This window comes from Sarcophilus harrisii, chromosome 4, assembly GCF_902635505.1.
Source record: "Sarcophilus harrisii chromosome 4, mSarHar1.11, whole genome shotgun sequence".
NCBI classification, from domain to species: Eukaryota; Metazoa; Chordata; class Mammalia; order Dasyuromorphia; family Dasyuridae; genus Sarcophilus; species Sarcophilus harrisii.
This window is the reverse complement of record NC_045429.1, coordinates 416,045,974-416,071,340: the sequence shown is the minus strand read 5'-3', so window position 1 is coordinate 416,071,340 and position 25,367 is coordinate 416,045,974. Positions and strand designations below refer to the sequence as shown.

Below are 25,367 nucleotides of genomic sequence, written 5' to 3'. Positions count from 1 at the left end.
AAAGTGATTTTCCTGAAATGCAAGTCTGACCATGTTCGATCTAGTAACACTGCCTTCTGGCTGTTTGGAGATAAAAACATTCCATCTATTGGCTTTTCTGGTTGCCCCTCTTAAGAGAAATATTCTTCTCTTTTCTGCCTATGGGTTTCCTGGCTTTCTTTAAGTACCATTAAAAGTCTATTTTCTACAGGAATTCTTTCCCAACTTCTAATTCCAGTGCCTTCTTTCAGTTATTCTTAATTTACCCTGTGACGTGTGTGTATGTGTGTGTGTGTGTGTGTGTGTGTGTGTGTGTGTGTTTAGTATTTCCTTACCCTCATTAAATTGTAAAATCTATAAGGATAGGGACTGTTTTCTGCCCTTTTTTTTTTTATCTCTAGAGCTTAGCACAGTGCCTGGCACATAGTAGGTATTTAATAAATGTTTATTGATTGGTTGACTCATGATCTTTGAGACAGAAGTACAATGATGGGTCTAAAGGTCAGATTGGAAGAAGCTTAGGAAGAAGTAGCTGGAAAATAAAGGAAGATAGTAAATTTTTGAAGTCTGGCTGTCATAATTATTTTAAGATATAAGTAAGCCTTTGAAAATACTATAAAGCTATATGAATGCCAAATATTGGCAATACTGAAAGATACCTATTTAATGAATATATTAATTTGTAAGTGAATAATAAAGTTTATAAACAATAAGGTCTGAAAAACTTATATGTGAAGACTTTGAGGTTTATAAAACATTTTACAAGGAATAATAATAATAATGTTATCTTCATGCCAATTCTGAGAGGTAGATGGTATTGTCATTCCTATTTTATAGATGAGGAAACTGATGCCTATTGAGAGTTGCCCAGGGTCTCCTAGTTAGTAAATGTGTGTCAGAATTTGAATAAAGTTCTTTCTGACTCCTGGTCCAGTGTTCTATCTACTGCACCATCTGACTACCTAGAATAATGTAGTTGGGAAAAGCTGAGGACCTGGTCATGGTCAGTGCTTCTAACACTAATTAGGCATATGTATAGAAAGGAAACTTAATCATCCCAGTATGTCCTGCTTCATAGGGTTATTGTGAGCTGACATCTGATCATGTTCATAAAACATTTTGTAACCTGAAAGCTAAATCAATTTCATCTATTATTACATATCAACAAAAGGCTAGTTGATTAATTTTTTTTGGCCACAAAAGCCCACAAAAAGAACAAAAATACAAAATGACCTTCAGTCTTGTCTAGCTGCTTCCCTTCAATTGTGAAAGAATCAAAGAACATGAACATATTTAGGACCACAAAATTTTCAAGTACACAAACATTAATTGTTGGTTATTTTTTCAAGTGTAGTGCTGTATATAATAATTTACAAGCCTCTTCTCTCTTGGAGAATCTGAATTCACTAGAAGACCCCCAATAAAATGGCCAGACCCTTTATGGAAGATTTAAAAACAGAGATGGAAGAAAAGTACCCAGAAAAAGACAAGGTAGAATAAAAAAAACAAACAAAAAAAAAACCTGAACCACTAGAGAAGCAACCACATTGATGAGGTCACATTTGTATATCTTTACAGATGAATGACTGAATAAATGAACTAATGAATGAATGAATGAATGAATAAATGTGTATGTGTATTCCTATATGTGTATGATTGGCATTTTTAAAACCTTGGTGCTATTTTAAGCTTTAAAAGCTTAAAACAGAATTAAGACTTTGGGGGATATCCTGTATATATGTATATGTATATACACATATATAGAGAGGAGAATGACAGAAGAGACAGAGATAGTGGAAGACAGAGAAAGAGAAAGATCAAGAACGAGACAGCACTATAAAATATATATATATATATATATATATATATATATATATATATATATATATATATGCATTAAGACTGTATTTGAGATTTCTAAGAGTAACCAGACATATATTTACTCATGTAGGGAAATAGTACATTTGTATGAATTCCAAGAGGAGAGAATGAAAGTTATTTTATGAAATCTTCCATAGAAAGACATTCATCCTATGGCTGGCTATTGATGCTCCCCTCCCCTGTGCTTCTGTGGGTATATCTATGTTTAAATTAGGCATGGAATCCAATAGGGCAGGAGCGTTAGACAAGCTTGCCATCTTCTCACCTCCATCTTCACAGTCTTCTGGAGCCTTTGCTTTCTTACAGAGACGGGGATCTAGCCAGGTCGTTGTCTTAGTGTTGTGGCTGTAGAACAAAGATCCCAATCAGAAGCAGCAAAGAGAAAAAAATGGTTTTAAAATCAAAACTATAAACACAACTATGAACAGCCCCCAAGGTCTGAAAACATGTCTTCTTCCTGCAGACTACTTCTATTTGAAACCTCTGATCCAATAATCCCACTGTCTCTATTTCCTCAGCTCTGAATATGAAGAAGTTAAGCATTTTGGTTCTTCTGACAACATGAAGCTTCTTCTAGTAAATATGGTGTCAAAAGGAAACATATTAGCAGTGAAAATTATATTTGTGGGCTGATGTTCATCACCACACACTTCACCTTATCCCACTAAACAAACGACATTAGGAATCCATGTAATGGAAAAGAAAGGGAGGTTAGGAGAGAAGGAAGGGAGGGAGAAAAATAGGAGGGAAGGAGTTGATTAAAAAAAAAAAAAAGAATGGCTGAAAGAACTGTTGAACTCAGAATACAGATTGAAACACTCATTTTACTTTACTTTTCTTAGTTTTGTGTAGATTTTCTTTTTCAGCATGGTTAATATGGAAATATGTTTCCATTACTTTACGTGTACAATTGATATCTTATCTTTTCAAGAAGCAAGGGAGAGGTAGGAGGAAATGAAAGAATTTGGAATTCAAAATTTCTTTAAAAATTTAAAACGTAATTGGGAAATATTTAACAAAATAAATAAACATATTTCTTAAAAAGAATGGTTGATTCTAATGCAGTAAACATGCAGTAAAATTAGAAAATTCAAAGGATTCCACAAAACCAAGTGTGGGCTTAGCTGTGTGTTGTAACTTTATAAAAAAACAGAATAGAACACAATCAAGTACATGCTATCTATGCACATCCCTTCCTGTTTTTATCAGAAGTAACCCAAAGATGTTTATAGAGAGTAGTGTTATTTAACTTACTTACAAGGCAGAGTTAGCAAACCTCAGACTATGTCATTAAGATACTACCTCTAAAATAAAAATGGTCCCACTGCCAATTAGTGGTACAGTCATAGTTGTAAGAATCCAGAGTAATGAGGAATCAAAAAATAAAATGGAAGAGAATATCTAACAAGTCAACAAAATATTAATTAAAGCTTATATCAAGCCATTAGGGGACAAAAACATTTTACAAATAAATCCTAGTTCAATTTTTTACAGACATCAAGCTCACTAATGTGTACCTGATATTAATAAAGTTATTTATCAAAAATTTAGAGACTACGACTGGCACTCTTGTCAGCTATTGCACAAATCGAGCTGTATAATTATTTCTGGCTCTAACATAACTTTCTACATGAAGCCTTATATCATTCTCTGAACTGCTTTAAACTTCCTTCCCAAATAACCTTGTCTTTATTGTATGTATGTGTATGTAGATGTATACATACGTATGTATTGAATGTATTTAATGTTTATATATATAATATATATTTGATACATTTTATTCTATGTGTACAAACTATTTTTTTCCTATTGAATATAAATTCCTTGAAAGCAAAGACTTTCATTTTTGTCTTTGTAACCACAGCACTTTGCACAAAGCCCAGAATAACAATCAGTGAGTCAGTCAACAATAAGTGGTTATTCAGCAGTGGGTAATGTGGAAGAGAAAGGAGTCTACTAGGTCCATAAATGCTTTAGTCAGTGACAGAATTGGACATACCTTTTTCTTGCATTAGAAATTGATAAACAGAGGGGGGGGGAACAATGTTTTTTACAAAAAAAAAAATTGTACCACCTTACAGGCTTATTATTGAGAGAAAAATCTCAGAAACTGAAGAACAGTAATTAGTAAAAATTATCTAGAATGAACCCTCTCAGAAGCTTAGAAACTAGCAGATTACTAGAAGGAAAAATGACATAGACATTTGTTAAACTAAACTGTAAACTTCAATGAGCCCCAATGTAGGAGGCTTTTTTTTTTCCTATTTGAAATAACATTTTATCAATCGACAAGGAAAATCAAATATGTCACCAGAGAAGGAAAAGATTTTGGAATGTTGATCTAGTACATAGCAGCTTATAGCATGAGTCTTGCATAAATAGATTATACTTTTTTATTTAAAAAAATTCCTACATCTGAATAACAAGGGCATGTAACAACATACTGCATCAGAGATAATAAATTATTTTTTTGCTAGAACTTTTATCTTTATAGACAGAAAAGAAGCATACTAACAGATCCAGTGTACAGCACAGTATGTTTAAAAGTATAAACATTTTAGTCACTCATGAAGACTAATTGTAAGAGGTACTTCAAGAAAAACAATTTCTTTGGTTCTATCTTACTGAAAAACTGACTTTAAATAACATAGAGCTCTGTGAATGGGCTGTCATTTTCAAAGCTTTAGACTGTTTAGCATATAATAAAAAGAGGAATGATATTTCTTATGAACACATAAAAAGCCCTCATTCTCAAATATTCTTCAAACTAAACTTCTGTTGTTTTCATATTTGGGGTAGCAAAAAGAAAGCTGGCTTTGCAGTCTGTAACAGATGCTTTCCAGTCCTGCTTCAGACATAGTTTATCTATGGAACTCCAGAAAGGTCACTTAAAGACAAAAATTTTTGGACAACTGTCCATTTGTACCAGTAGAAAGAATTCTTTGACCGAGCAGTCTACATACCTATCTGCCCCATGTATATATAATTAAATTTGGGTAAGGAAACAAAAACATAATATAATTCACTACAAGTCCAAAGTCTCAAAAGTTGATCATTCACAAAAATCCTAGGATCTGTACTCATTTCAAACTTGTTATTCAGTAAAATTTATACACACACACACACACACACACACACACACACACACACACATACACACACACATAAAATTTAGTGAATTCTTAAAAACTCAAAACTTATAAGGGATTAAGTTTTACAATAACTTAAAAATGCTCAATTGATTAACTAAAGAAACTATCATGAATTTAACATTCACATTTGATTTTAACATTAATATCATAAAGTGATAGTAGAGCAGGGCTGAGTAAAGATGCAAAACTTTTGTTCCAAAATGGAACTTCCAAAAGAACATTTATATAACATCCTGCCTTGCTGTGAATAACATAACTGTTTTAGTTTGTTATAGTACATGTGGTACCCAATTAATATCTCCATAAACAGGTTCATGACAGCACCATTTGTTATCAAACTACTGCAGTATTTTTTTTTCTTTGTATCATTATTCAGTTTACTCTTTTATTTTTGCATTATTTATCTAATGTTATGATTACAATCTTATGGTACAATAAGAAATAACCATAAGACATTCATTTAAATCCTAGGTCAGCACATTGTAACTAATCAAGGTCATGGGCTAGAAGGGATCTTAGAGGCTATCTAATCCAATCTCCCCCATATTATAGATGATAAGACTGAAAACTGAGGTAGTTAAGTGACTTGTCCAAAGTCACACAGTAACTAAGTTTCAGAGATAGGGTTGTGTCCATTATTTTTGTGAGCCTACAATATCTTTAGCTTCATTTTCTCATCAATAAAATAAGAACAGTAAAATCTGTTTTACCTATTTAAAGAGGACTATGTGACTTTATATTAAAACTGTTATGTAAATGTGAGATTATGTGAAAGATCACTGATAGATTACTACAAAAGCATTAATACAAAAGAGTATTATTTAAAACTAAACCTCAGAATGAACTGAAACTGGAAGGGAAGAACAAAAAGAACAACAAAAACTTATTTCTATCTTTATCAGTGGGAATGAAGACTCCTGCTGAGATGAACTAGAGATGACGAAAGAAGACCACAGAGAAAAGGTGAAATTATTCACTTCAACTTAGATATCTCCTCTGTGAAGTCCAAATCTCTCTCCTGCCTCCCATTAATGTCTTTAATGTTCTTTTCTTTCCTCAAATTGCTCTTTATTATATTTTCCTGTGTACTCTTTGCATATTTCCAACAGAATCTAAGGTCCCTAAGAATTAGCACGGTTTTAGTTTGTGTTCATATTCTCGTATAGCACAATGCCACATAATAGGCACTTATTTTTATGGAATTTAATTGTTGAATTGAACTGAAAACCCAATATTTTGTGGTTGCTATATATTATAGAGATATGTGCATATTGCTAAAAGTTAGGGAAAGATCAGTTCAGAACTGAAAACTCCGAGAAAGAGTCTCGGAGATTATCTGTTAATGTGGGGAATGGAGACAGGAAAAGCTTCTAGCAATTAGAGCTAGCCCAAAGGGGACCAAGATATGTCTTGGAGGAGAAGGCCTAAGCCTCTCTAGAGATTTGCTAGCAAAAAATGGGTGGACAAATGGGTGTGTGCGTGGGCACCCTGGCACAGGGGAGAAGATTCTTGATCAGATGCTGATTAGATTAGATGGCTTCTGGATCTAGCTGTCAGATTCTGTGACTTTATGTATTGTTTCTTGCAAGAATGATTGTTGGATTAGAAAGGATAGAACAAAAATGGTTAACTGAGAGTTGAAACTCAAGTAAGGAGATAATGAGTGCCATGAATTTAAATCACCAATCCTAAGCGAACTACATTTTAATGTAATAAAAAAAATTTGGCACCAGTACCTCCTGAACATTTGTCAGAGATGTGATTCAAACCCAACCCAACAAGCATTTATTATATGTTTGTAAAATATGAGGTAGTATGGATAAGTGAACACAAAGTCAAAGACCCCCTCAAAGAGAAAATATCGTATAGAGTAAATAGAATAGATAAGGAGATAGTTATCTACATAATTGCAAGGGGAGAAAAAGAGTATCAGAAAAGGCTTACCAGGGGCTGAATCTAAAACGTTTGGGATTCTAACATGTGGAGGTGAGAAAGGAGTAGGCTTCTGACTCAGGGGTCTGGCCCTACAAAGGCACAAGAATAGGAGATAGGAGACAGGGCTCAGGATTCATAAATGTTTTTGGCTAAGTGGAATGCAAATTGTATCAAGAGAATATGTGATAATCTGCAAAAGATAGGCTAGAGCTAGATGAGTAAGGTTAAGCAAAGTTCCTGTTTTATTCTAAAGGCAAGAGGGATCCACTGAAGATTTTTGATTTGGAATATAATGTTGTCTGATCTGTGCTTTAGGAAAATTATTTTAAAGATAGAGTGGAAGATGGATTAGAAAGTAACAAAAGTAGGAGCCAGGAATTCATCTAGCATGGTATTGCAACAGCCTCGGTGATGTACCAAAGGCAAAAAAAGGGCTAAAGAGCAAATAAATAGGAGGAATACTGTGAGAGGGGCTATAGAATTAGAGGCAAAACTCTCAATTTTCAGAGAGAGGGAAGATTGTGAACTAATAGGTCAGTTAAGTTTGACTTTGATTAAAATAGGAGAATGCATTATTAGAGATAATTAGTTGCCATCTAGAAAATGAAGCTATATTCGTAAAGAGATGGTAACGTTTCATCAAAAACAGGTCATACCAGACCAATCTCATTTGCTTCCTTGACAGGGTTACTAGAGTAGTGAGATGCAGAATGTGTAAGCAGCTGGAAATTAGGAATACTCACCTTTGATCTTTACTACCTGTGTGATCATGGGCAAGGCACCTCACCAGTGTGAGCCTCAGACAACTAAAGTCTGGCTGGTGGAGGAAGGGCCTGCACCAGATGTGGATGAGTGGAGTGCCTCACCTGGGCAAAATTACTCATGATATCCTTATGGACAGGAAATATGGACTAGATGATGGAAGAGGTAGAAGGATCTAGGAGAAGTAAAATGATTGGACCCAAAGGTCAACCAATGGGTTGAAGAAAAATATTCTTAACAGAGTGTTATTTTTATGTTAACTGCTTATGATGATAATATAGATGTTAAATTAATCAATTTTTAGTTGACACCAACTAAAGGCTAGACAAGGGTTTCTTAATCTATGGTCCATGAACTAGGGTGGAAGAAAAAAAAAATCATATCTTTATTTTAATATAATGTTTCCTTTGTAATCCTGTATGCTTTAATTTATACATTTAAAAAACATGATTATGAGTAGGGGTATACAGTCTTCAGCAAATTGCACACACAAAAAATGCTAAGGGTCTCTGGACTAATAATAATAAAATTAAATTAAAATAAAAATAGATAAATAAAATAAAAACATATGACAAGAATAAACCAAAACCTTATCATTATAACCTTAAAACAGGATACAGGAGTCTCAGTTGGACAGTGGTTCACACAAGAAAAATGTGTTGTTTTTGGTAACTTGGAAGCTCAAGAGGACTACAGGGTATAATGTGTCAACCAAAGTAGCTAACTGCATCTTTGGTTGCAGAGAGAGAGGCCCAGTGTCCACAACAAAGGAGATGGAAGTTCTGTTGTATTCTCTCCTGTGTAAGACTATGCCTGAATTATAGCGTTCAGTTTGATACATCACATTTTAGGAAAAGACACTGATGAAATGAAAGGTATCCAGAAAAGGATCGCCAAGATGAAGAAGGGACTTATGAGGACTGGTTGAAGGGAATAGGTATGTTAAGCTTGTGGAGAGAAAACATAGAGGGAATAGGATAGCTATTTTCAAGTTCTGTCATGCCAAAAGTTAGAACAGAATTATTCTCTCTGGCTCTGGCAAGTTTAAGTAAGAATATAATAAAGGGAAAAACCTCTTAAAACAGAGAGTAATACAAAAGTCAAAAGGGTTGCTGTGGGAGGTAAGGGAGAGTTTTCAAAAGTCTTTAAAGAAGGGATGAAAGGCCTATAGTTGGCGATATTGTCAAGGGGACTGTAGGTCAGATTCAGGTTAGACTAAATGGCTTTTGGAGTCTCTTAAACTCTGATTTTTGCAAGATTCATCAATTTAAGATTTATGGGAGGAAAAAAGTCAACTTCTAAGATGATAAAAGCAAGGGTCACAGTGATCATGGGAACAATGTGAAACACTCATTCATGTTCACAGACTTATTGGATGAAAATTGTATAAATGACATTACTGACATTTATATCATTAACTGTCTCTGAATCTACCTCTTGTCATGAGGGAAAACAAATAATTAGATTGAGAATCAAACTATCATTTATTTTTAAAAATTTATGAAAGGAAAAAAACAGGGACTTGTTTGTAATATTTAAAGTATGTTTTAAAAGAGTTTTGGACAATTACCATTGTGAGAAGTTAGAAATGGCACAAATATTTGCTTACTCAATGAAGTAGATCATCCCTGTGTCAGTGTAGGCCATTTCCCAGTTCTTAGGCAAAGGTTCCAGGTTCTCATCTCTTGCCATGTAATTTCTAAAGTCCATGGAGCTGTTTGTTTGGTTGTAACTGGGAACTGTCTTCATCCAGTCAGAAGACTCTGAGTGTCTCTCTTTGTTTTCTACAAGTGTTCAAAGGAGAACAGCATGAAATTTGGATAAATGTATGTTTTTGCCTTAAAGAAACAGTCTCTTCCCCCTTCATTACAATGAAATGCCACACACAAACTACAGATTTTCTTATATATTTCTATCATGCTTATATAGATAAGATATAAATAAGCTTTAAAGCCGAAGTGAATTTATTGATTTCTCATATTTATTTTCCAAGTCTAATACCTTTGTCCCATCTGAATATATGATTTTTAAAAAATTAACACCTGAATTGATTTAGTATGAATAATATGGGCTTCCACCAGCTTAAAGTTTTATTTTCATTTGCCAAGCATACAATGGATTTGAGGTATTCTAAAACCTGAAGACCTAAATATATGCAGTATATTCTCATTTATGAATAATCAATCAACAAGCATTGATTAAGCATACAGTCTGTGGCAGGCACAATTCTAGGAATAAAAAGGCAAAATTTCAAAAAACCTTTATTCTCAAAGATATTACATTTTATTGGGGGAGACAATATGAGCACATATGCGCAAAATAAATACCAAAAAAAAAAAAATTAAATACAATGTAGCTAGGAGAAGCCAATTTATCTGCTGATGTGGGACTGTAGCTCAAGTGAGACCAGAGTTCTAAAGCCTGCAGGGGAATGAGCAGGGCAGGCAACCCAGATCCAAGAAAGCCAGCAATTCGGTCCTATAGAATCAGGAGAGCTTCCCAGATGACTGATAGATGTCTAATAGCAATCTGCTGTTGTTCAGACCTAATTTCAGGTCAATAACATTTAGGGGTTCCAAAAACTTTTTTAAAAAGAAGGTGGTACATCAGTTGTATCTGAAGATAAGGCAATGATGAATGAGGAGGGAATGATTTTTAGGGGGATGGTCAGTGCAAAGGCAGAGATGAGGAATGAAATGCTGTGTATAAAGGACAGAAAAGGGCCATTAACTAGATCACAGAGAATGAATAATGTACAATAAGGAAGAATGTCAAGTCAAGGATGATTCTAAGGCTAGGAACTTGGGTAAGGAAAAAAATGGAAATGTCCTCTACTGAAATGGGAAAGTTCCTAAAGCGTCTTTGGCACGAAACAAAATTAGCTTTTATTTGTTCTTGTGAGGTTGAGATAACTATGCAACACCCACATCCAGAAGATATCTATTGATGTGGAACCATAGCTCAAAAGAGAGACCAGGGTTCTAAGCTTGTAGGGGCATTCCAGGCATCCCAGATTCAAGAAAGAGTCCTTTGGAATGGGGAGAGTTTCCCACCAGAATGACAGGGTCTAAGTCCAGTAGCAGTCCACTGCTGGTTAGACCTAATTCCAAGTCAGTAGCTCACAGAATTCACATCAAAGAAGCAATTATCAAACTCTGCCCCAAATCAGACTACTTTGATAGAACTGGAAGCTTGCAAGTTCTCAGCCTGAGCTATTCATGATTATCCTATAAGAAGACAACACTCAATAATCCAAGGAAGATCCAATAAGACCAGTCTAGAGCTTTCCTAATGAAGTGCCCAGGACCCTACCCCAACCTTAAGTCCAAAGTCAAAAAGTAGGATGGAAGAATAAATAAACAACAACAATAATAAATCTTACCATAAAAAGTATTATGGTGAAAGAAAAGCAAGACATATACCTACAAGAGTATGACCTCATAACATTTATAAGTAGAGCTTCAAAAAAATCTCACTAGAATTCCTGGAAGAGTTCTGGAAATAAGCGTTCTTTTTAAAAGAGCTTAAAAAAGTTTTTTTATAAATAAAATGAGAGTGATACAAGAAAAACTGGTGGAAAAAAATGAAAACTAGGAAAGAATTAAGAAAGGGAATTAATATCTTGGCACAAGAGGTACAAAATCTTGACCAAGCAACAAACTCTTTGAAAATGAATGGTCCAAACAGAAGCTAATGATTCCATGAAAACAATAATATTAAAAGAAAAAAAAACTTTAAAAAAAATGGAATATAATGTAAAGTGCTGCACAACACAAATCCAGAAAACAAACTGAGGGAAAAAATTTTAAAGATCATTGAAACTACCTGAAAAGTATGACACCCCCTCCCCCCAAAAAAAATCCAATAAAAAAGAGTTCAGATATCATCTTTCAATAAAACTGTCCAGATCTCTGAGAACCAGAAGGCAAAGTGGAAACAGAAAGAGCATACTTGTCACCTCCTCAAAGAAACCCCAACTTGAAAATCCCCCTCCCCCCAAAAAAGACAGCCACAATCCAAAGTTTTCAGGTTTAGCAAATACCCCATAAAAGAGCAGGCATCTTGGAATACAATATTCCAAAAAGGAAAGGATGTAAACTTATAATAAAAAACAGCTTGCCCAGTAAACTGAATATTATCATATAGTGAAAAAATGGCCTTTTAATTAGAGGAGTTCCATGGACTCCTGATAAAAAGACAGAGCTACATGGAAACTTTGAAGTGCAAAGAAGTCAAAAGAAACCAACAAAAAGTAAACATGGGGGAACAATCATCAGAAATGAAAAAGGATCAATAAATTATATTCTTCTATGAGGAGATGACATGTATTCCCTTTGAGCCCTATCACCTGCCCAGTCAAATACTGGAGCAAACCTGGCTAACTCACATATCTATAACTGCTCAGACACTTAAGTGATTTTCTAGGTTGCATACTTAATGCAGTTTGAATAAAAGGAACTACTTGAATTTGCTCAATGATGAGCAGATTTGTTGAGAACCCAGGGTAGGGCCTTGTTGAACAAAAAGAGGAGACATAAATTAGGCATTTCCTATAAATCCACTAATATCTTTAGATATTATGAGATGGTGAAAAGATGCTGTCTACTAAGAGACAACTTGAAAAATAGTAACTGGAGATTGTCCTACAAAAATCACTGGAAGTACTTAAAGCCTTGCTTTATATGAAGATCATCCAACTTATCAAAAAGTGATTCATTCTTTTGGAACTGCTTTGCAAATGAAAAGTCTATTTCAGGGTCTCATTCTGGGGAACCATGACTCTATTTAAACTCTTTCATTCAGGGCAATGACTGCAGAAGATGGAAACTTTATAGAAGACTTTATACACAAAGATAAGGCCAACAAAGGATTTCTCTTAGGTCCAGCTATGGTAATGATAGTACTCTTTCACCAATCAGTGAAATTACATGCAAAATCTTTATAATTAGATAATAGCATAAAACTGGCCAGGTGATCTTTCTTATTTGTAACTACTTAGAGGTCTATGTGGTTCTCTAGGCTACATACTAAGGAGGGCCCTAAATGAAAGGGGCTTCCAAATTAGCACAGCATTCACCAGATCAAGTGAGTAATGTCAAAGTTCCTATATAGGTAGCCAAGACAGTAGTTTGCCAGAATTTTTTCATTCTTTCTCTGTTCCTTGCTTCTGTCTCTGCTTTCTTCAGCCTCCAGCCAGCACCTCCTTGCCTGGGGCTGGGCAGCTTTCTGGAGAGCCTTTCAGACCAGCTTGGTCTCAGTGGGGGAAGGGCAGGAGCCCAGCCACCACAGATGTGTGAGACAAAGTGAATCTGGTTGCTGCTGAACTGACTAACGCTCCCTTCTTCAATCTAATTCAGCTGAACTTCCCGAGAGAACCTCTATCTGTTTCTTATACATGATCTCCCAAAGTAACTCCTCCTCTAAGAGAATGGGATTATGGGTTTCTCCCAGAGTGCTCTCTGGCCCTGAGAGTTTCAAGGGAGGTGTGAATTCGGATATCTCATACTTAACCCTGAAATCTCCCAAACTGCGTGAACTCCAATGAGTACTTAAATACTTCTTGCTTATAAGAGTTCTCTAAAGGTGTGAACACAAGCATTATTGTCTATCAGTATTAGCAACTTATCACCTTGTAAGGATTCACTCACTCTAAGGTGTGAATCAATAAGCACTGTATCAATTCCATTGAGTTAACACCAGGATTCTGACATCTCCCTTGAGTTTTCACCTTGTTTCAAGTTGAGTTGACACTAGGATTGCAACATCTCTCCCTCCCCAATCCCTTTGATATGTATTGGCTACCTAAAAATTCTTTTTGCTACTATCATATCTTAGGGGAGAGAGAGAGAACAGGAAGCGTAAGGTGAATAGTTTCAATTTTTTTGGTAAAATGTAAAACTGAGGGTCCTCAGCTGAGAGGGAGTTAGAGGAAGGTTTTGCTATGATAGTTGAAAAGAAAAGTTTGGAACCATGGCTGTAGTGAATTATATAAGGAAACAAATAGTGAAGAAAAGAGATCGCCTTCATTAGGAAGGACCCAGTAAATAGTAAATAAAATTTTAGGGGCCCCTTTCTGCATAGTTGCCTGATTTCCAGTTCTGTTTAGTACCATAGGAGTAGCGGTGAAAAAGGCAGAGGCATAGCGATCCAAGTTTGGGCTTGGGACAAAGTGGCAGTGGGACAAAAGAACAAAGGATTCAAGTATGAGACAGAAAAGAACTTAGGTGATTCACTAAAAGACTGAGATTGAGAAAACAGAGTCAGAACAGGGATGATGACCCAGGATGGTACTAAGGAGCAGGGGAATGGTTGGATTAAGGAGTGATAAATCATAGGGAGAAATGGAATGATATGAAATTCAGATTATATTTGTTTTGTATTTTGGAGTTCTTGAATCAAATGAGATAGTGTTAAATACAAACCTTAAAGTTTTAAAAATATTATTATTATTAGGTAGTGGTATTGGTAGAAGTGGAACACTTGTGGTAAAGATAAAAGACAACAATCTTTGCGTGTTGCCTAGTTAGAGCATAGGATAGTTCACAGGAGTTGAGTGGATTAGAACTGAGAAGGGTAGTAATTATGGAAAAAGTCAACATGTTAAGTTGAAATCTCCTAATGTGAAAGTAGATGATGAGTTAGTGAAGAAGACTGTGCACTAAGCTCACTAAAAAGGAGGCACTTAAGAGAGAGAATAAAATCTATGGAAGCTGATGAGACAACAAAGCATGATACATGAGAGGCAAAGCTTTAATCCAAAATAGTCTTCTGTCCACTTTGGCTGCCATGAAGAATGGACCCTGCCAGATGAATGAACAAGAACATCAGCTCTGAATGATGCAAAGGAGGAGGAGTAATAAGGTATTATTTGAGGTTGATTTGGGAGTATTTTTACATTTAAATTTGAATGTGTACACATTTAATGTTTTAGAAATTCACAATATCTCCCCCTTAAGATGAGCAATAACATGAAATGTAACAACACTAGAACACAATGCAGCTTTCTTTTCTGCTTGCTTCATTATGAAGAATCCATACAGCATTGACTTCTCAAGCATAATTTAAACATAACAGGCCTCCCTCTTATAATATTGCTATTTGAGTAATTAAGTAATGGGTGTTCCAATGTAAAATGTTCTTTCTTCTAAATGGACCAAAACAAATATTGGTGCTATTATGTCCATACCAAAATAGAATAGGTGACAAAATCAATAAGAACCTAAAAATGACAAGAAAATAAATTGTATACAGCAATTTCTTTTAAGATAATTAAAAATTGCCTATATATTCACATTTGAAATTTAAAAAGATCCCTTTAAATGTGTAATATTTGTCAAATTCATGTGTATCAACTGAGTAAACCTTGAATTTTTTTTTAAGTCATGGCTACATAAATCAAATTGGTTATATCATCTTTCAAATCTAAAACTAGAGTCTGGGCCCATATATATCTAAGGAAAGAAGTCCCATATAAAAAATAAGCAAGGTAATTATTTATTCCTACCTAAATGATTCTCTCACACTCTCCAAAGAGGTTGTTCCAAAGGATTTCTTCTCTCTGCAAGCCTCCAACAGTTCTTCCTCAATCAATTTATCAAAAAATCAATTTAAGCTCCTCTGTTTAACACTTACTTATAACCTGGAACGAATCTACCTTTCCAACATGTATTATGCAATATCTATCCCTATCTACCTCTCTCCTCTATTTTGCATGTCTAATCCTTTGAATTACTTCTTCATGGCTAAAATCCCTAGTTTCTTTCTTTCTTTCTTTTTTCCTGAGGCAATTGGGGTTAAGTGACTTTGCCCAGGGTCACACAGCTAGGAAGTGTTAAGTGTCTAATGCCAATTTGAACTCAGGTCCTGGTGCTGTATCCACTACACCAAATAGCTTCCCCTTCCTAGTTTCTTTCAAGAATGAGCTAAAACACATTTTCTACATGAAATCCTTCATGTCCTTCCAAAATTATCTTCTATTTCTTGTGTGTGTGTGTGTGTGTGTGTGTGTGTGTGTAAAATAAATAAATATTTCCTGGGAAGAATGGGTTCAAATGTAAATAAAGCATGTGGCCAAAGGGCAAATTTACATATCTTGGTTACCAGCAATCATTTATTCCTTTAAAGGGTTCCTCACAAAGTTTTCTTGGATATGGCTCTCTGTGGGTTGCCTGGGAGCTGTCTTTTCTCAGTGCATCTAGCATGTCTCTTAGCTACCAAGAAGAGGTTGTCATTCTCTGTCATTGTCATTGTCTTCTCTTTTTATCTTCTTTCTGGGTAATTTAATGTTCAATAATCATTTCTATTCATATGACTCCCAGATCTATATATTGAGGCCTTAGTCTCCCTTCCTCCCCACCCCACCCCAAACTCTAGTCCCCACATCAACAACTGTCTATTAGACTTTATGAACTGGATGTCCTATATTTGTCTCAAAATCAGCATGTATAAAACAAAACTCATTATCTCTTTCCCCAAACTCGTCCATTTTTCTTCTGAATGTCTCTATTTCTTTCAAGGGCACTGGATTCTTCCATTCATGCAACCTCAGAGTTAACTTCCTCTCCTCACTTTTCCTCACTACCCATATTCTTTCAATTCCAAAATCCTGTGAATTTTACCTGCACATCTTTCATAAAGACCCTCTTTAATCAGGTACACATTATTTTATTTCAGGTCCCAAGACTCATAGAAAGTGAGCCTTGTCTTTGTATTTCTAATACCAAATCAGTGTCTAGCAAACAGTTGTTTAATCAATGTTTGTTCACTTATTAATGACTTATGCTTTAGATTACTCTAACAGCCACTTAACAGGCTGTCCTGCCTCTAGAGAGTCTCCTACCTCTCCAGCTAAAAAAGAGATGTTCTTAAACTCTATGTTTGACCATGTTACTGCCTTACTTGATCAACTCCAATAGTATCTTGTTCTCCTTCAGATAAAATATAAAATTTTTTTCATTTGAGCTCCAATCTAACTTTCCAACCTTATTATACAATATTCAACTTCAAGCACTTTTCATTCCAGTCAAACCTAGATTTTTGCTGCTCTTCACACACATCTTAAGAGTTTATTTATAGATAGACTGTTTAGAGGGACTATTCCAAAGAGTTGAGAGAGCAGTCTTGACCATATCTGAGGCCTGGTAAATGCAATTCAAGGTATCAGCTAAATGATTACAAGACCTTGTCTAAACTTAGAGATTACACACACACACACACACACACACACACACTCTTTTACTTTTTTTCTCTCTCTTTCCTCCCTCTCTCTCTTTTCAACATAAATGAGGGAAATATCAAAGACCCAAACAATGGTAGCCCATGGATGAAGCTGGACTGACCTGCAACAGCTAAGGGCAGTCATAAGGATGGAATGCCATGAATAGAGTGTGAGGCAACTAGTGCCTGACATTACCCTCTGTGAGAATTGTGAGAAAACAGAAGACTTCTTTCTCTAATCCCATCCCCATCCATTTGCTTGTTTAACAGGCATCTTTTGCAGAGTGTTTTCTGTACAAACAATACCTATGCTCAACCAGACATCTTTATTTCTTTATATACATTCTGATTGTGGTCAGAGGATGCAACTGAGGGAAAAACCGGTTATTTTTAACTACAAAAAAGGAAGCCAATTAGGAAGTTTCCTTCCAAAGTTAAGAAAAGAGATTCAAGTATTTAGCCATGGGATGGGGAAGAAATATTTGTTAAAGAGTATTTTTATGAGGTTCTCCCCATGACTCCATTGTTTTTTACCTATATTTCTGATCTGAGATCATTAACTCTTAGTTGATTTCTACAATATAAGGGTCCATAAGAGTAGTGGGTAATCTCCACTAAGATCTTACGATTTTTCACTAAATGAAAAATAAAGGAACCAATGTGAAATTTTTGCCGAGAAAGAGGTCAACTTTCAAGTTAATTTTCCTATTGTGATTTTAGATCTCTACTAACTCTATTTTTGTATCTGTTTCCTAACCTACCTAAATTTTCTTTACAAGTCAAAGGGAAGAAACAAGTATCAAGATTCTTTTTTAGGAGTCAGACGTTAATTTCAGAAACCTCTTAAGCAAAGATACAAATAGCTTATTATTTCTGTAACTTCACAGTTTAAATTTGTATTTCTTGAAATCATCTTAAGAATTTAATATACTATCTATAGTGATTTCCTTTGCCTTATTATGTCACATTGGTAGATAATCGTAAACCTACAAAAAGTTGGAATACTGTTAACCTTTTGCCTTATAAAAAGTGAACAACTTACAGTTTAGTGCTATGTTAAAGTCAATCTATAAATATACTAATAAGAAATTCAAACTCAAAGGAATTACAAACCTGCACTTCCACTTCCATTAACTGCCTCCTTGTCTTCCTCTTCTTCTTCTTCAGGAAGAGAGCTGTCCATTCTTTGCATTTTGCTGACTGATGTGGTTCTTTTTCTTTGAGATTCTGTGTCAAAGTCATTATCAAATAGGACTTGATCAACTGGATCTGGCTGGAAAGGACTAGGTTCTGCTGGAGGCTTGGGAGTTCCATAGAAGTTTCCTGATGTATAAAATAAACAGCAATAACACTGTCAGAATGAGAATATTAACAATCATGAGTAGCTCACTCAGTTCTGCATTGCATGATATTATTACAGAGGGACTGGTTTCTGATGACTGACTAAAAGCAGATGCTCTGTTTAAAATAGAATTAGGCTACTTTGCTGCATACTAAATTATATACAACCTGTAATTACTGAATTATAAATGCTGTTACCTATAACTGCCCTTTATTTTTATTAAGGTGCAGAAGTTAATTTTGTTCTTGAGAATAATGCATTTATTTCCAAAGTGATTGCAATACAAATAATTCTAGATGAGGAACTTTACTTGCTTCTCCTTTGTTAATTTTAAGTATATTAATATCGTTATGTAAACTATACAACAGAATTAGGTAAATAAAAGGTAAAGAGTTAGTTAACCTTAATCAATTTTGTTCCAATGTGTAATGTAATTAATAATTTTGTTGAAACCTAAAATCTGTAAGGACGCTGAAGCTAAAAATCCACATTTAGAATCTTTTTATAGATTACAGAAGTGGTACAGAATTAAAAATAAAAATTTTGTACATCCTAATGACATAATTTCATTTAATACTTTATCAAACAAGTAATGACATTAATTATACAGTTCAATATTGGCTCATACATGAAGGCAGAAAACATTAACTTTACTATGTTATTATAAGGATTAGCATTTTTTGAAGAAATAAATTATCAAGAAAAAATAAAATATCTTAATTTCTCAATTTTATACATATTTTTAATCAAAGAGCCAAGTACAGAAGGAAAGAGCTCATCAGAACTATTAGTACAAACAGTTGGTGGTTACCATGCATTTTGACCTTGTATTAATCATAATCATGCTAATATTATAGTGGAATAAAACAAATTATGCTTTGAGAAATAAAATACTCTTTCCCTTATATAGATGAATCAGGTCATCCAAGCAAAAGCTTTTGCTCTCTAGAAGAATTAATTAAGGCACTCTCATCCATATGAGATAAATTAGCTCTCTCAGAGTTTTGGCTGATGGTTTCTCTGGAAGGAAATTCTAACTCAAACTTTGCTTTTAGCATGAACCATAAACTGATCATCACAATCTATAGATAAACCTAGAACAATGTAATTAGCTCTCAAGTACTCATTCTATAGGAAGGATGGTGGAAATACAAACCACTTTTGGAAATCTGGCTTTAGAAGTTATTTTTGTACTTATATTTAAATGATTATTTCTTAAAATTTCTAATATCTCATATAAAACAATGAAAATGAGACAGGGAGAAGAAGAGAAAGGAGGCTGGACAAAGTGGAGGACAAAGAGGGAGGTGAACAAAAGAGAGGGGAGGGAAGGAGAGGGAGTAAGAAGGGGGAAGTGAGAGAGGGAGAAGGAGAAAGAGAGGGACAATAAGAGAGGGACAGAGGAAGAAAGAGAGAGAGAGAGAGAGAGAGAGAGAGAGAGAGAGAGAGAGAGAGAGAGAGAGAGAGAGAGAATTTATATGAATGTTATTTCTGCTAATAGCACCATTACTTTCTCAGTCTTGAAAATTCTAGTCACATTTAAAACTCCAATTCACACAGCTCTCATCTTCATGAACAGCCATGCCATACTGATTTTTCCTATCCACTTTATTCTTTCTTCTCCCAATGCTCCCATCTTGGCTCAGACCATTACCTTTTTTCTATGTCATATCAACAACTGGAATTCAAGTCAGTGTTTCAAATTACCAACCCATCCTAATATGCAAATAACCCACTCTAGCTCAAAAAAGTCTATAAATTCCCATTGACTACAAAACAAAATGTAAATTCCTTACTTGGTTATATTTGAAGTTCTTCAAAATGTACCTCTAAATTACCTTTCCAATTTTATCTTTCACTATTCTCATATTCAAAAACTTTGCTTCAGCTAAACTATCACAATTCCTGACAAATATGCTATGTTTGTCACCTTTGAACTCTTTCTTTTGCCAAGCAGGTCCTCCATTTCAAGTTATCAAAATTCTACACTACATACCCTTCAAGGTCTGGCTCAAATATATCATTGTGTCCTTCATGAAGCTGATCACACAAGCCCAAAGTAATCTTTCGTCTACAATCCTAAAGCACTTTGTTCTCTTTTCATGGTTCTTAATACATACATAATGTAGAGAAATGAGCACTGGCATCAAAGTCAGTATTGTTGAGCTCCAATCCTTGCTCTGACATTGAATAAAGCTTGGGCAAATCCCATGACTTCTCTGATCCTCATTTTTTCCTTCTCAGTAAAAGAGGACATAGTAATACTTGAAATTTCAGAGGGCTGGTATGAGAAAAGTGCTTTTTAACCCATTTAAGATGTGTTTTTACACTTTTTCATGTCTTCATTTCGTCATTTGTAGAAAAGCAGTAAGGATTCTTGTGACACAGTGATGCAGTAACTCCTGTGGTAATATAAAACCCTTGGTGTTCAGAGGACTGGTTTCAGAGTCAGAAAGACCTAGTTTATGTCCTGTTGCTTAGATATAATGGCCATGAGACCCGAAGCTCATGTGGACTATGACTTCTTGCTGCCCTGGTCAAGTTTCTAAAACTATCTGTTAAAGCAAGTGCCAAATTACACTGAGGAATTTTTCCTCTGAGGAATTGAGACCTCTTTATAACCATGAAATCATAAGTTCAGTATAAAAACAAAACAAACAACAAAAATAAAAAACTGTGGGGATCAAATGTTATCTCACAATCAGAATCAAAGAATATTGATGAGGGGGATGAGACCCTCCCCGAGGTCTTTATATCTGAAAGAAGAATCTCATGAACATGTTCCTCTTGAGAATAGAGCCTCTTCAGAAGAGGAGAGAACCCAGTATCTTCTAAGGTATTAACACTGGAATAATTATAATATTAAAATAATATAATTGGAATAATAATAATGTAATATATATATAAATATAATGGAAAATTTTACTTTTTTTCTCCCTGATATTAAGCCTAAGTTTTCTGTATTTGTAACTTCATTCTTTTCTTCTGCTGCTTCTTTGCTGGGAATTTGAAAGCACTGTACTCTGTGAAGTCCTTCCATATTTAGGGGATTACCATTACAGAAGCTGCATATCATGGTGGGTACAAGTCCTATCTAGGATTCATATTGGCTGTATGAGCCCGAACAAGACACCAGAGGAGTCAAACATGTGGCCTGTGGCATTCCTGAGTATGATCAGGACCAGATTAAAATGTAATTGGGAAATATTTAACAAAAAATAAAAATAAAAATACAATAAAACATAACTTTACATTTGAAAACTATGGCCCACAGGGATGCATGACCCCCATCTATATTTAAGTTTGACTCTCCCCACCCTCACACCTTCCCACACACCCTAGACAAATCACTATAATATTAGTTATAGAGAAGATGCTGGCTTGCTTTGGAAGAGGGAATTTCCTGACTTGAAAGTTCTCAATGCCAATGAAATCACAAGTCTAGTCCATATCCCTCACGTTAAGAGTTATAATTGAGGATCTAATTTTGTCTCTGTGTGTAATCCACTAAAATACTTCCTAAGTTTCTGTGTCTGTGCCCAAGCTGATAATGAACCTTCTGCTTTCTACAAGGATGATCCTTAGACAGATGACATACAGCCAGTCACTTACAGCCTTCCAGATTGGCAGGAACAGTAAAAGCTCCAGTCTTTAAGATCCCAGAACCATCTAAATGCCACCCTAGAAGGGCATCATGATAATTATGGGGGAATATGGATTATTTTCCCTCTTAGAAAAAAAATTTATTAACATGTTTCCTAGTTTTGTATTGCATTCTATGTCTCAGACATACTAGGTGCTCAAAAAATGAATGACTCCTGTATTACCAAATAACATTTTTTTGAACCTGTACAGATATGAAAGCATTGTTATGACCCTTTTAGTACCTCTCAAAGAATCAGGCTGAATAAATGCAAATCTATCAGAAGAGAGTTAACAAGCATTTATTAAACATCAACTATGTGCCAGATATTAGGCTAAAAGCTGGAGACACAAAGAAAGGCAAAAAACAGTTCCTGCTTTCAAGAAGCTCACAAACTAATGGGGAAAAGAACATGTAAACAACTACATACATTATATACACAGGATAAAGTGGAGATGACAAAATTAGGGAATGTTTCTTGAAATTTGGAAGGGGGGGAGGGAGGGAGAGACCCAGAAGTGAGAAGGGACAGAATTATAGTCAAACAGTAAACTAGCAGCATTTGTTAAGTGCCTACTATGCAGCTAGCAGTGAGATAAGGGGATATATGAAAGTCAAAAAAACCTATGTCAGATTGCTTGCTGCCTTGGGGAGGGGATTGGGGATAGAGAAAGAGAACAATTTGGAACACGAGGTTTTGCTAAGGTGAATGGTGAAAACTATATTTTCATGTATTTGGAAAAATTACTTGTTTCCTGTTAATTGGCTGTTTTATTACTTATATCACATTATATACTAAAAAGTTCACATATCATAATTTCCCTTATTTTATCACAATCTGTCAATCATTCAACTCTCTAATTTGTAGCTCCAACTCCTGTTCTTCATCCTAACATCTAATATCTTCTACCAAAATAAGGTTGAAATAAGTTCATAATTTAGACATCAAAGAATGATATTATAAGCAGATTAGGAGAATAAGGGATAGTCTACCTCTTAGATCTGTGGAGGAGAGAGGAATTTATGGCCAAAGAAGAACTAGAGAACATAATGAAATGAAAAATGGATAATTTTGATTAAATTAAGTTAAAAAGTTTTTGCACAAACAAAACCAATATAGTCAAGATTAAGAGAGAAGCACAAAAGCGGAGGAAAAATTTATAGCCAGTGTGTGCAAGTTCCTTCCAATGATATTGACTGAAATCCTTCCATCACTGTCCATCTTAATGCAACCTTTGCTCATGTCTTCCCATAGATTCACCACAAGGGATCCAACTTAAGGGGTAAGGACTTTTCCTTACTTTCACCTATCATAGAAAGTGTACTAATGATATAATTTGACTATACCCTTGACTAGAGCTCATAAATCTCTTCCTAGCACCTCATTCCTTATAATATTCTTGTTCTTCAGAATTCTTAATTAGCTATGCATTGCTATCTACTCACTCTAGTGAATATACTCTATACTCTTGTTCCTCTTTGTAATATTAATTTTGATTCTTTGAAGACTGTCATATTTTATGTAGTATTGCCATACAGTGACATTCATACAATAGTAGTATTCAAAAGATAAAACTCTATTTCTAGTTTCATTGATAGTTTGGGGTCACTGAAGAAGCAGTGCAATTTCCCAAAGGAAAGCCAGTCTTATTGCCTCCTATTTAACTGTGGGCCTAATTCATTTTCCATCTGTATTGTCGTGTGTGTGTGTGTGTGTGTGTGTGTGTGTGTATGTATGTATGTGTTTAGGTATCCATACACTGATGTACAAGAACTTTTTGTGATATTTTTCATCTAGTTGGTCTTTTTTGTGTGAATAGAAGAGCCAAACTCTTTTGAATGATTAGAGATGTCTTCCAGGAGGCTTGTAATATTTAGGAGCTTGATACAGTCAGTAAAATGTCATTTGAAGGAAGACCCTTACTATCAACATCATTCTTATACTTGGACTCTATACTGGCTCTTCATCAGAATAAAGGCCTTTACCAAGTATGCATCTCCCTATTTTATGCTTCGTCTGAGGTCTGCTAAACACGATTACTTCTTTTGCTGGTCTTTCAAAGTACTTGCATGCTTCTGATTGTCTGAATGTGACATCTTGTAAAAGAATAAGGCTGTTCTGAATCAAATGTTTTTCATAATCAACAATAATGCCCATTGGGATCTTATTTTCTCTATTTCATTGGGTTAACTATCAAAGAGTAAAGATTTGCTCAGCTACTCATTTACACTTTTCTTATTCCTCCAAAACCTTCACTAAAGATACCCTTGATTCTTGTATGGATGATCCTTAAAAATTTTGTACAGATGGCAAGGTAAATATATAGGCTGTAAGTTACTAGTGTTCTCTTAGTACCTTAAAGTAGGGGACAACCAACAAGAAGATACTATGTTCAGCCAATTAAAGTCAGCCAATTTGGTGAAGAAGAATTGCTCAGGGAATAGAGGAAATTGTTAATAAGAAAAAAATAAGAAAAAAAATGAGAATGCTGATATTGGGATACTCCTCAAATTAGAAAGTGAAGATCTTGTAGTAAAGAATCAAAATGATAAAGAGGCTGAATGATTTAGTGAAAAGAATCCTGACCTTAGAATGAATTATGGATTTAATTTACCATAGGCAAGTGACAATCTCTTTAAATCTTTTTTTTTCCCCTGAGGCAAGTGGGGTTAAGAAACTTGCCCAGGCTCACATAACTAGGAAGTGTCTGAGAGCAGATTTGAACTCAGGTTCCACTGATTTCAGGGCTGGTGCTCTATTCACTACACCACCTCGCTGCCCCAGTCTCTTTAAATATTAGCTAATTTTTAGACAACCAAGCTACATTTATGATAATTTACAACATATACACAACCACTGGCCTCTCCTTAATTCACAAAACAAAAATTCAAGCTTCAGAACCAAAATGATGATTTAAATTGAGACATAAATTGCTAGTGTTTCTTATGAATAGAAAAATTCAAGCATCATTCTTGATAGTCAGACATCTATGCCACTTATCTTCTGTCCTTAAAACTTATCAGCTGTGCAACTTTATGTTAAGTCACTTCACTTCTGAGCTTGAGTTTTTTCACCTGTAAAATGGGCATAATACCTACACTCCTCAGACATTACTTTGGAGAAAGTAGTTTGGAAATCTGAAAGCTATATGTAAATGTATAATATAATAGAATATACACACACATAAAATATAAAATGAATACCTTTCAATTCACTAGGAATCAGTAAAGTATATATTGTATAAGGTAGCCTGAATTATTAATGAACAGCTCACTTTCAATTTTTTTATATGATATAGTACTTTAGTTTAATAGTTTTTTCTTAAAAGTTTATTTTCATATTGATCTATTTTTACATCACACTCATTTTCCAAATATCTCTCTCTGCATTCTCCTAAATAGCCATTCCTGATAACAAAGATTAAAAAAGAGATTTAAAAAAAGTTCAGCAAAACCA

At 34.8% G+C, this 25,367-nt stretch overlaps 1 protein-coding gene across 4 annotated transcripts in view; it reads right to left on the bottom strand.

Moving 5' to 3' along the window:
* Positions 1-25,367, bottom strand: part of MAGI3 (membrane associated guanylate kinase, WW and PDZ domain containing 3) — a 213,284-nt gene that overhangs the window by 75,539 nt on the left and 112,378 nt on the right. For all 4 annotated transcript variants that reach the window (XM_003769791.4, XM_023503475.2, XM_023503474.2 and 1 more), the window contains exons 4-6: positions 18,039-18,248; positions 9,319-9,493; positions 2,126-2,205 (exon numbers count right to left, since the gene is read on the bottom strand). In XM_003769791.4, the coding sequence (XP_003769839.1) occupies positions 2,126-2,205; positions 9,319-9,493; positions 18,039-18,248 (465 nt within the window). The remainder of the gene's footprint in view (positions 1-2,125; positions 2,206-9,318; positions 9,494-18,038; positions 18,249-25,367) is intronic.